The sequence below is a fragment of the Poromitra crassiceps genome (assembly GCF_964638095.1).
Source record: "Poromitra crassiceps genome assembly, chromosome: 5".
In the NCBI taxonomy this organism is placed as follows: domain Eukaryota; kingdom Metazoa; phylum Chordata; class Actinopteri; order Beryciformes; family Melamphaidae; genus Poromitra; species Poromitra crassiceps.
Window position 1 is genome coordinate 65,809,404 of NC_139642.1, and position 12,679 is coordinate 65,822,082.

General features: G+C 44.1%; 1 protein-coding gene across 1 annotated transcript; it reads left to right on the forward strand.

The window, feature by feature from the left end:
• Positions 1 to 5,317: 5,317 nt before the first annotated feature.
• exo5 (exonuclease 5) lies at positions 5,318 to 11,840 on the forward strand (the record flags this gene model as incomplete). Its single annotated transcript, XM_083636860.1, has 4 exons — positions 5,318 to 5,447; positions 10,191 to 10,301; positions 10,411 to 10,583; positions 11,283 to 11,840. 4 exons carry the CDS (start codon positions 5,318 to 5,320, stop codon positions 11,838 to 11,840), a joined length of 972 nt encoding a protein of 323 aa, XP_083492986.1.
• Between the last annotated feature and the right edge of the window lie 839 nt (positions 11,841 to 12,679).

Genomic DNA, 12,679 nt, shown 5'->3' on the forward strand with positions numbered 1-12,679 from the left:
ATCGCCATTATTGAAGAGTTCGGACGGACCCTGAGCGTCACGTATCGGGGCAAGTGCTCGATGTGACTGGCTGCTAGTTAACTAGCTAGCAACAGTACTTAACGTTAGCTAACGTTACATTCATCTTGGCAGTCAGCGATAACTAGGTTAGCTCACTAGCCGCACAGGATGCGATAATATCTGGCACGGCACTGTAGGTTATGTATGTTTGTCCTAACTTTATTTGGCTACTTGTTGCTTGTTGTGTCTGATGACTCGGCTCGCTCGACCCACGGCGTGAAGTTCTCTGTAGCATTCAGGTTAGTATTGCTAACGTTATTCGCCGAGCTAGCAACTGTGTCAAGGAAAAAGCCACATCTACATTCGTTGCAAAAGACGAGGGAACAATAAACAAAATAAAGGGCAAATGCATGAACAATAATGCGTCAGAGAATCATATCCCCTGCATTTCTTCTGGTCTTACCTGCTGGAATACAGAGCCACAGACAGCCGCCGGGGTGAAACACTTGAATCCACCGCTCCGCTTTCTTCTGACTGACTGACTGGAGAATGTCGACCGACCGTCCAGCACAAACGTCAGGATAGACAGAATGAGATTAACACTACCGGTCAGAACTTTCGAAATAAAAGCCTCGATTGGTGAACGCGTTGCTTTCTTCTTCTACGCCTTAATGTTTCCTTTTTTACAGGGATGCAACGTTTTTGGGTAGGCCTACTGCAGAAATACTGGAATGAAACCTACACAAATGCCTACTGCGTAATATGTAGCCTGGTAATTGGAAAAAGTTATTTTGTCAGCTATTCATACCAGTAGCCTAATGATAAGTAGGACGCCGGTTAATTGGCGTTCTTGACAACTATTGGTGCCCTTGAGAAAGGCAGTTACAGGCTTACAGCCTTACATTGGATGAGATCCAATGGCAGTGGAAGATTCAGCTCCCAGACGTTTGGTGCGGAAGCGGATAGAGGCTGAGAACTGAGTCTACTTTGGCTATAACTGTAGAGGGAAGCTATAATAAATGCTAATCCAGTTAACTTTCCCTGGAAAAATTAAGATCCAAAACTACAGCACAGCTGGATTCATTTTCAAGAGTTTTTATTTTGAAGGAAAAAGCATCAAACTTCCGGTATTGCTTTGGTTTCTCTGACTGGCTTGACACAGTTGTGGAAAAGCGGCTTGCAGTTATGTGGCAAAATTCAGCCCATTCATATTTCCAAGCCTCACTGCGCCATCTACTGGCTCAGACGCAGCAATGCCGTCAAAAGACATGCTGCCTTCTGCTGGATTTACTACAAATTGCCTCTCGGGGATAATAAAGAGAACCTTGAACCATGTTGTTCATGGATACAATTTCGAAACTTTTCCATGACTTTTCAAGGTGGACCAATAATAGTATTTCCATGTAATGTGAGGCGGTGACTCTGAATCAATACTAGAAATTATGACCTAGGACAAATAGGACACAGCTGATCTTTATATGGGTTTTTAGTGCTTTAGTGTCCCTGCATCGTAGAAGCTTAGCTATTGAACTAAAACAGGATTTTTTTTATAAAAATATTAATATAAAATACAAGAAGCACTAAAATCAACACATACTGTATTAGAGCTACATTATGTCAACATACAGAGAATAAATTTGTTGTTATGTTACATTACGTGGAAGGTTATCCACGGGAAGATTACTGTCACAATTTCATTACAGACAACACAATTTCATGACTTTTCCTAAACTTCCAAGGATTTTACTAATTCCATGACTTTTCCAGGCCTGGAAAACAAGATTTTGAAATCCCATGACTTTTCCAGGTGTGGATTTTCATGTGTCTCTTTAAGTTTCCTTTATGTCCAAAACCTTTACCACAGACAGAGCAATTAAAATGTTTATCTCCTGTGTGGACTATCATGTGTATCTTCAAGTATCCTTTATGACCATAACCTTTACCACAGACTGAGCAATTAAATTGTTTCTCACCTGTGTGGACTATCATGTGTCTCTTCAAGTCTCCTTTTTGACCAAAACCTTTACTACAGACTGAGCAATTAAATTGTTTATCACCTGTGTGGACTATCATGTGTGTCTTCATGGATGATTTGTGACCAAAACCTTTACCACAGACTGAGCAATTAAATTGTTTATCTCCTGTGTGGACTATCATGTGTGTTTTCAAGTGTCCTTTATGACCAAAACCTTTACCACAGACTGAGCAATTAAATTGTTTAGCTCCTGTGTGGACTATCATGTGTGTCTTCAAGATTGTTTTACGACTAAAACCTTTACCACAGACTGAGCAATTAAATTGTTTATCACCTGTGTGGACTATCATGTGTTTCTTCAAGGATGATTTGTGACCAAAACCTTTAACACAAACTGAGCAATTAAATTGTTTATCTCCTGTGTGGATTAGCATGTGTGCCTTCAAAGATCCTTTTTGACCAAAACCTTTACCACAGTCTGAGCAATTAAATTGTTTAGCTCCTGTGTGGACTGTATTATGTCTCTTCAAGTCTCCTTTATGACCAAAACCTTTACCACAGACTGAGCAATTAAATGGCTTCTCACCTGTGTGTGTCTTCAAGTGTTTTTCATTACCAAATCTTTTACCACAAACTGAGCAGCTGAAGTGTTTCTTCCCAATAACTCCACTGTTTTTCTGTGAGCATAAACCTGACTGAGGTTCACTAGTTTCGATCCATTCATTATCACTGTCTTCAGTCTCAGAAGAGTCTGAAGTCTTGTCTGGATATAAGTATATAAGATAGAAGTTCCTGGGTGGTTCTGATACTCCACAGTCCTCTCCATCAGCTTCTGTTTTCATCTGTTCAGTTGAGCTGCTGGCTAGAGGCTCCTCTCTGTTCTCCTCAGTTTGGCTTTGATGAAGCTGTGAGGACTGAGGTTTCTCTTCCTCATCTTCAGTCTTCACAGGAACAGCAGTGAATGGGGACTTTGTGATATCAGCCTCATCCAACCCTTGCAGCTGCTCTCCCTCCCTACTGGTCCAGAGTTCCTCTTTCATGTGTGGGAGCTCTGTGTCCTCCTGAAGCTGCTCTCCCTCCTGACTGGTCCAGAGTTCCTCCTGTTCCTCTTTAATGTGTGGGAGCTCTGTGTCCTCCTGAAGCTGCTCTCCCTCCTGACTGGCACAGAGTTCCTCCTGTTCCTCTTTAATGTGTGGGGGCTCTGTGGCCTCCTGAAGCTGCTCTCCCTCCTGACTGGCACAGAGTTCCTCCTGTTCCTCTTTAATGTGTGGGAGCTCTGTGTCCTCCTGAAGCTGCTCTCCCTCCTGACTGGCACAGAGTTCCTCCTGTTCCTCTTTAATGTGTGGGGGCTCTGTGGCCTCCTGAAGCTGCTCTCCCTCCTGACTGGCAGAGTTCCTCCTGTTCCTCTTTCATGTCTGGGGGCTCTGACTCCTCCTGGTGCAGACTGGGGCTCCACTCCTGCTGCTCAGCGGGAACCTCTTCTTTTTGCTGCTAGATGACATAATAATAATAATAATAATAATTATTATTATTATTAGTTTATAGTGTTTTTCAATGACCCAAAAACATGCTTGGGAGAAGAAAGCCTTTTCAGAGCAAAGTTTGATTTCAGTTAGATAAATTCAAAAACATCCTCACAGTATGATAAAGATGGGGACTACTCACACATACAGTGACTTGAGACTTGTCCTCAAAGACCTGCAACTTGACTTCGACTTGTAAAGACTTGAGACTTCACTTGGACTTAAAATGACTTGTGAGCATCTCTGGTATATATACCAGAGATGCTCACAAGTCATTATACATATCGTTAGGCTACTATTTTGATATGATATCAAAAAATCTAAAGAGCCTCCAGGAACCTTAATTCAAATTGGGTTCTTTGAGGAACCATATTCATGCATAAAAAGTAAAGGTTCTTGCAGGCACCTCTGATACCCCTTTTCCACCTACCTAGTTTCAGGGCCGGAGCATTGAGAGCATTGAGGAACCTCAGAGTTCTTGGGGGACCCCTAGGTTCTTGGAGTAAGCTAGAGGTTTCTCAAGGAACTTGTAGTTTTTACAGTGTAGCTTCAAAGAAGGTCTCTGCAGGCCGTCCATTTTGGAAGACATCCCTGATGAACAGCTGTGTCAGCTCACATAACATCAGTCTTCTTGGCCTCTGTAGAATGCGGTTCTCTCCTTAATAATGAATTAACAGGATATTTAGTAGTGTATAGATGTCTTAACCACATTACATTACATTACATTGTCATTTAGCAGATGCTACAACCACATCAAGCAAAAATGAACACTAACAGTATTCACTGGAATAAATGCTTATATTTTGAGTAAATAACTTGACCTTTACAATTATTTATTTAGCATTTGTTAAGCTACATCCAGTTATTATAGGCCTCTCCAAACCTGCATTTTGTTAGACTCAGTTCTCAGTCAACCTGAATTTCACAGGATCAATCCAGCTTTTGTACACGCCTGTGTTTTTGTTTCAGGAACCGACACCACAACCGAAACTCCCAGCCTGCATATCAATATTCAACCACAAAACAACCCAATTTGCTGTGAATCACTATGCAGGACCAATGGCTGGGTAGTTCATGAGTTGTCCTGAGGGCAGCTTCAGGGGGGCTGGTCTGATTGGTTGGTGCATGTCTCATTAACAAATCAATGGGATGTTGTCTGAACATAATGTGATTCACTCAAAGCTGGTGACCCTAACCCCCCCCCCCCACACACACACACACACACTCAAAGCTGCTGACTATCCTGGAAGTTTAGACTGAAATGAAGAGTGTGTGCTGTTGACTTGGGCACTACTTCACTGTGGCACTGGATTATTCTCTTCATCCTCAACTGTTTAAACCTGCTGAATCAGTTTGAGGATCGCCTGTCAGTGAGTTTATATCATGTTGTTGTTTTTTCATGTTTAAACCTGGTGAATCAGTTTGAGGTTCTCTTTTTTTTAGCTGGTCATTCTGTGTGGGATTATTTGGCTCACTGCAAACACTGCACTGGCAAACTGCAGCCCAGTAAAGTTGTTTTCTTTGAGACCAGGGGTTTTCAAAGTGGATTTGGAGGAGGACGTCATGTGGGCAGCTGTGGAGAGGCGTCAGGACTGTCCCATTGTCTTTCAAATCGACTCAGTCAGTTGCAGAGTGTGTGTGTGTGTGTGGGGGGGGGGGGGGTAACCCTTTACAGGCCTACTTTCATTCACATCACACACACGCTTAGACATTGTCCCTGTGTGTCACTGTCTGACTGACAAACGTATTTGTTTGTGACAAAGTTGTGTGGCCAAACATGCAGAGAAGACAAATCGTATACATCCCCAAACCAACCCCAATGGAGCGGTTTTCCCAGAAGCATCTGTGCATTGGCCAACTGTCTCAGCAGAGGTCCTGCGAGCTGAAGATGATGAACCAGCTCAAGGAACAGCAGAAGTCACTCAAACATCAGAGACATGGTGGAAAAGGTAAATATCAAGCCATGACTGCAGATTTGAGCAAAGGCAAGCCATTATAGAGTGGTTGCGTGTACCTGAGTGACGGTGATCTAATCTAATAACGAAGGAAGTAAAATTAAAATGACATCACTTTATATGTGGGTCTGTGTAATGCTAACGAATGAAATATTCTCCATTTGGAAAAATTGGGTACAATATTCTAAAATATAAACTTTTTAACTCATATAAATAGAAAATTGGGATTTTAGACTTGTGTTAAATCGGGAAATTGGTGTGCAATTATAATAGAGGTGGGATGCAAATATGGAACAATATCAAAACTAAACTGAAAGTTGGTGTCAGGAGTTAGTGGCCATTCCATTTGTGCTGGGAGCTGGGGACTTCACAGTTCAAAGGTCAGGACATCACCTGCACTCGGATTTTCTCCGCAGAAGTCGGGGAAGCCTCACCAGCCCCGATCTCAAAAATCCAAGATGGCAGCTCTGCCCTTCAACAGTAGTTAAAGTTGTATGAAATACTGTTTATTAGCACTTCTGTCTTATTTGTCTCTCAGTTGTACACACAGTAGGCTACTGTCTAACTTCCATCTGTGGGCATGCTGCTACAGTGTTTGTATGCGCAAAATACAGCAAAATGCCTTGATAACGACTGTTATTGCTAACAATGGCTAGCCTGGCTCGAGCTAACCCTGGCTGTTTTCCTGTTTAAATGGAACGCTGACAACTCGGGTGTGACTCGACTCAACTGCCATATTCCTAGTTCCCAATGCAAATGGAATGGACCATTAGAACAGCTGTTTTTCCATGGAAGCCATGGACTGTAGCACAGAGACAGGAGAAAGAAATTTATATTTTATATTATTGAACACCTGACACCAATTTAGCAATTTCCTGATTGCATTGCAAAGATCACATTTAGAAAAAATATTCAGAATAATATTGTTTCTATAGACAGTTTTAACTTGACAACAATAACAACCGTCACAACCCACCTGAATATCCGGTTTACTTCCTGTATACATAGATGAGCGCAGGCTGATATTCGGCTCATATTAAATGTTAACGTTAGGCCGTGTCTCCGACAGACACATTAACAAGGTAGCCTATTTCGGTCTTTATGTCTTGTAGTAGTTAGTAGTAGTAGTTGTTGTTGTTGTTGTTGTTGTTGTTGTTGTTGATAGTTGCCATAACAACCACCCCTGTCGGAAAGACGTGCACACGCTGGGTAGGAAGCGTTGTTGTCCCGGAGGCGATATTTCTTTTCGGATGATGGCGAAGGCATAACCCGCCCCTCTCTGCCTCTGATTGGCCTAGCGTCAAACTTCCATCCAAACACATTCGCTTGGCTATCCTGCATTACATCTCTCTTACAGTCTGTGGTCAGACCGTCAGACTCAGTGGGTCAGACAGACAGACAGACAGCAGTTACGCTTGCTAGCCTGCATGAAAGACGCCAGTGTGTTTATGTTTTTAATATAGTCATATATATGGTTTATAACGCTGCCACTAATCACAGGCAGAGAGGGCCAAGGGCGGGTTATGCCTTCGCCATCATCCGAAAAAAATATCGCTTCCGGTAAGCTAGCTAGCTAGCTAATGTTAGCTGCTGGTTGGTTGGCTAACTAGCGAATGTTAGCCGTTAGCTAACGTACTAGACAAACACAGACATGCAGAGCTCCAAAAACAGAGCAATTCGTGATTTTGTTACTGTAGTTTCTGCAGAGTAACGTCCATGTACCTTTATGTACACGGGGTTGGTATTGCAAAGGGATCTGACGGATAGTGCAGTAACAGTCAGCAGCTATGATAACAGAGGAAGTCGGGGGGAGGAAGTCCATATATGGTTCATCCGGTCATGGGCACAGGACATTACGTCATCACAGGATAACGCGATTGGCTGGCTCAGATCTGTTCAAATCTGAGCCAGCCAATCACGTTGTCCTGCGCCGTTTGGGATGTGTATAAAAGGCGCAACCAGAGCAGAGCAGAGCGAGAAGAGGAGGAGAAGAGGAGGGGAGAGGGGGAGAAGGGGAGAAGGGGAGAAGAGGAGAGGGGAGAGGGGAGAGGGGGAGGATGGGGGGGAGAGGAGAGAAGGGGAGAGGAGAGGGGGAGGGGGGAGAGGAGGGGGGGAGAGAAGAAGAGGGGGAGGAGAGGAGGGGAGGGGAGGGGAGGAGAGAGGAGGGGGGGGAGGAGGAGAGGAGAGGAGGGGAGAGGAGAGGGGAGAGGAGAGGAGGAGAGCGCCGCCAGCGGCACCACCCCGCTGGGCACAGACACCCAGGCCAGCCACCCCAACCTCCAGGCTGCCACCACCCAGGCTAAGTGCCCCTCTGCTGGGCAGACACCCAGAGCAGCCACTCCCACCACCAGGCTGCCACCACCCGCCCTGCCCCTCACCCTGCCCGGGTCCCACACCCCCGGCCGAGACCCCACTCCAGAACCCTGCGCACCAGGCGGACCCGGTGCATGGCGCGACGCAGTAAACAAACTCAAATATGTAACGTAGCCTATGTAAATACAGTGTTGTGTAGTGGACAGGTCCGCCCATAAGGGGGGGTAAAGGGGTAAGCTTCAAGGGGCGTCGCCACTAGGGTGGGCGCTGGAGCCAGGCAAAAAAAAAAAAAAAAAAATGTTAACACTAAAATATATCTCCCATCCTGAAAATGCGGCAACTAATTTATTTTTTTGCAAGGAGTCGAACAAATACACAAAACACAGCAGCAGTAACAAGGCAGGAGTGCTCCTGTGGAAAATAGTGCCATTCTGATGTAATCCCCCATCCGACCAGTGCAGTGAGAGGCAGCAATGTGCCGCAAGGCATCTAGTCTGCCGGAAAGCCAAAAGAAGAAGAAGAACAACAAGGCAGGCTTGGGGTGGGCCATTTTGCTTGGGGCAGCAGCAGCTAGAGGGACCATTTATGGTGTAACACACAACACAGACAGGTGATACAAAACAAGACTGGTGATAGCAAAATGCCAGGAGCAAAAAAACAAAAGTCAGGATGCCAAAATCGCAAGGCAAAAAAAAAGCGGGAGCAGCCAAGGGCTTTAGACCCAAATAATAATCTGTTAACAAACTTTTTTCAGTCAGCTCCGAAAGCTGCAGGGTTGATATGAGTAAAGCGCGTGCGGGGGAGGATGGGGGGGGCATAGTGGCTGGACCCTTCCAGGGGCACTGCCATCTCTCTGGGCGGCCCTGGTAGTGGATGCGATCATCTTGCTCTATAATGACCAGAATGGGTGTTGTTCAAACTGAACATTTATTTCTTCAACATGCTGCAGCAGAAAGGGAGATAAACAGCGGACACTATTTTCGTAGTTAAGCTATGAAGTAGCCTACTTCCCCCCGCAGCATCGTGACATTGAATTAAAGTATAGGCTATAATTAGGCTCGTTTGAGATGACTTCTGGCTCGCCTGGGAAGCAGGCGAGGGCAGCTGAGTGCAGTCAGCCAATTAGAGGCAGAGAGGGGCGGGTCATGCCTTCGCCTAGCCTTCGCCATCATGGGAAAAAAAAGATTGCGTCCCTGAGCTAGCCTGAGAGGCTAATAAAAGCTACATGTTACAGAGTAAGCTGACTATCAGTACGTTATTGCACGCATAGGCCTATCTTTACATTTAAACGTTTACATAGCAAAAATAGAAATAGAAGTAGGCTATGTCAGTGTTTTCCCCTGAATAGCTGAGAAAGTGGACACTGTCAATAGTTAGCACTGTGAAGCTGATACAATTCAGGTGGTGGTAATGCAACATTTAAGGATGCCAACCGCCATAAAACACAGAAGAAGAGTAAGCTGACTATCAGTACGTTATTGCACGCATAGGCCTATCTTTACATTTAAACGTTTACATAGCAAAAATAGAAATAGAAGTAGGCTATGTCAGTGTTTTCCCCTGAATAGCTGAGAAAGTGGACACTGTCAATAGTTAGCACTGTGAAGCTGATACAATTCAGGTGGTGGTAATGCAACATTTAAGGATGCCAACCGCCATAAAACACAGAAGAAGAAGCTGAGAACGCCGGCTGTTTTATCTGCTCTAAATAGTCTGACTCACCTGAGCCACTTCTAAACATGAAGTCTGGACCATGTCTGGCTAGCCAGAGCAGGATATTTTCCAGTTTTACCAGGAGTCTTTGTTTAGAAACAGCTGGAAATGATCTGTATTCTCTGCCGATGGCGAGTAGAGTGGGTGGGGGGTGGGGGGTGCGGTAGGGTCAAACTAGCAAACTCGCATTATGAGTCAGACTAGGTTTATGAGTCACAGGAAGTGTAAATACAATCGGAACTTCCGATTGTGTTTACAGTTTACATTTTTTTGTCCATTTTTAAGTAAAATGCTTCAATCTGCTGCAGTTTGAGAGCAAAATTAAGAGGCTAGATCTATAAAGACTGCTGTTGCTTTAAAATGATACAAAAAATAAATGTCTCCCCATATAATATAATTTATATTCTGCATACAGGTCACATGGCAGAATACCGCTCAATTAAATACAATGGCCCGTCTACACAAACATCACTTACAGGGGAGTTACATTCACTTCAATAGAACTGTCCCCAAAGTCTAGCCCCAATCTAGCCCCAATGCACCCTAAATTCAGATGAATAGATCTGGGGGCCCGGGGCTATTTAAAAAAAAAAAAAAAAAAAATGGGGGTGAAAAGGCAGAGGTCATGACCTCGGTGTCCTCAATGGTAACTACGGGTCTGGTAATAATGATAATAATAATAATAATAATACATGTCATGTGTCTACCCAGATGTTAAGGACATGGATCATGCAGGTTTTTTTGCTGTACAAATGTCCAGGGAGGACCAGGAGGCATTGAAGCTCCTTGACATGATGCAGAAGATGTCTGCTCTTGAAGCAGGTTGGTTGTGGCATCAGTCCACATTCTGTGTGCTTTACTTCTGCGTACTGTGGCTGTGCAGAAGTAAGTAAGTGATCTGAACTTGTGTGTGTTCATGTATGTTTGACAGGAAATACTGTGAAAGACTTGGCAGTGTTTGGTGTGTTCGAAGACATCTTCCTTACAGGGATCATTGACACGCTGCATTATGACAAGCAGAGCAAAGTAGTGCTGAGTGATGTCAAGACCCTCAACAGAGATGCTGAGCTCTTTGTGACAGAAACAGGGGAACACGAATTTCAGGTAAAAAATCTCTGGCGTTTAACATTTTACAGTAATGCAGCTCAGATACCACCAGGTATCGGGGGAGCCCTATTTTGCAGGTGTTAACGGCCGCGGGGGGTGGGGTGTCCGACCGGCGACCAAAAAATTGTCGCAGCACCACTCGTGATGAGAGGGATTACGTGGCTCAGTGCAGAAAAGCAGAGTCTGACTGAGTTTGGGAAAGTTGTATATTGACAGATTGGGACTTCCCGGATCAATAACTCATAAGTGAAACATTGGTAAAGCACAAAGGAGGCCTCTTTCCTACCGTAGTAAACAACAAGCTACAACCTGATTTTCACCAAAACCATCCATGCTGGACAAATAACACTGGTCTCTGTGCAGACAAAAGTGCAACATCAAAAAGAGATAGGCTACTACAAAAAATATACTTAATTTTTCTAAACTAAGTGCAATAGAATAACCATGAGTATTGATGTGGTAGGTGATTTTGGTGAAACACCCTTATTTTTATAGTTTAGTTTTAGGGCTCCCCCTAAATGTCTCAAATGATTCTTTCAAGGGAGCCCCCTCCCCAATTCGAACTATGGCAACAGCCAAAATGACAAACTTCAAAATGGGATTCCATAAACCAATGGGTGACGTGCTTGACACTCATGAACATGGGGCTGAGGACATCAACACAGACTGACCGTCTTTCCTTCCTTGCACAAACAGGTGGGCATGCAGAAGCTCCTATTCGACAGCATGGTGAACGGACATGTGAAGAGGGAGCAGTACATCCAGCATCTCCAGCTTCAACCTGGGCAGGTCCTGGTGGAAGAAATCCAGGCCCTCACACAGTCGCTGAGCTGCCCTTGCAATACCTTTGGAGAACTCTTAGATCATGTACTAACCAGCTTGGCTTCCTCCAAAATTAAAAGTATCACAAAGTTGAAAATCATTTACCTTGTGGAAGGTAAGGATGCGAAAACCTCCTCCGGGACAATGTGGGTCCAGTCGAAGGAGGGCCAGCTGAGAACCGAGCTGAAAGGGTACCTGGCCTACTGGAAAGGCCTGAGAGAGCCGAAGGGGGTGGACATTGAGGACGCTTGGAAATGTGAAAGCTGTTCCTTCAAGGAAAATTGTGAGTGGAAGAATCATGATTTGGCCGAGGCAAGGATGGATTGTAAACTCCAGGTGGAGCGTTGCTCACAGGACAGTCTCATTTCTGTGACCCCAAACATGGAGGCCAATGGTTACTTTTGTAATGTTTTCCAGAGTGATTCTGAGTGATGAGTCATTCTCAGATTCTGATGAGTCATTCTCAGATTCTGATGAGTCATTCTGGCCAATACTCCACTTCTGTTATAACATTTCAGTCTGGAATATGGAATATCTTTCAATCATCTTTATGACTAAAAGGCTAAAAGTAAGCTCATGTAAGAAATGACTGTTCTACATTGAAGTAAAAATTTAAATAATTAACTCGTTGGTTTTGGATTTATTTAGCTTCAAGAGTGCATTTTTGGTCTTGTGTGACCCTCAACACAGGCTTTGAGAATCAAAGGATATAAAAGGATGAATTCCTTGATGTTAGGCATTCATCCAATTTCATGCAGTTTACATGAAATGGATCCCTATGCAAAACATGGGGAAATGATGGAAATTAGTAAAACACTGTAAAAACTACAAATATGAATCCTTAAGTCCAGGATGAATGCTTAACATCAGGTAATTAATGATTTTATGTAAAAAAAAAAAAAAAGGCCTGACATTCAAAAGCCACACCTTTTTGCAGTTTTGGGTGCTTTTTATGGACTTTATAATAGGGATTTTTGTTTAAATCTGACACTGCACAAAAAATAAAATTCAATGTTGCTGCCAATCATTGATCCCTCCCCCCTCTATGTCATAGAGATAGAACGGTGATAGAGAGTGTGTGTGTGTGGGGGGGGGGGCATAGAGATAGAATGGTGATAGAGAGTGGGGGGGGGGGGGCATAGAGATAGAATGGTGATAGAGAGTGGGGGGGGGGCATAGAGATAGAATGGTGATAGAGAGTGTGGGGCATAGAGATAGGAAGGTGATAGAGAGTGGGGGCATAGAGATAGGAAGGTGAGAGTGGGGGGCAT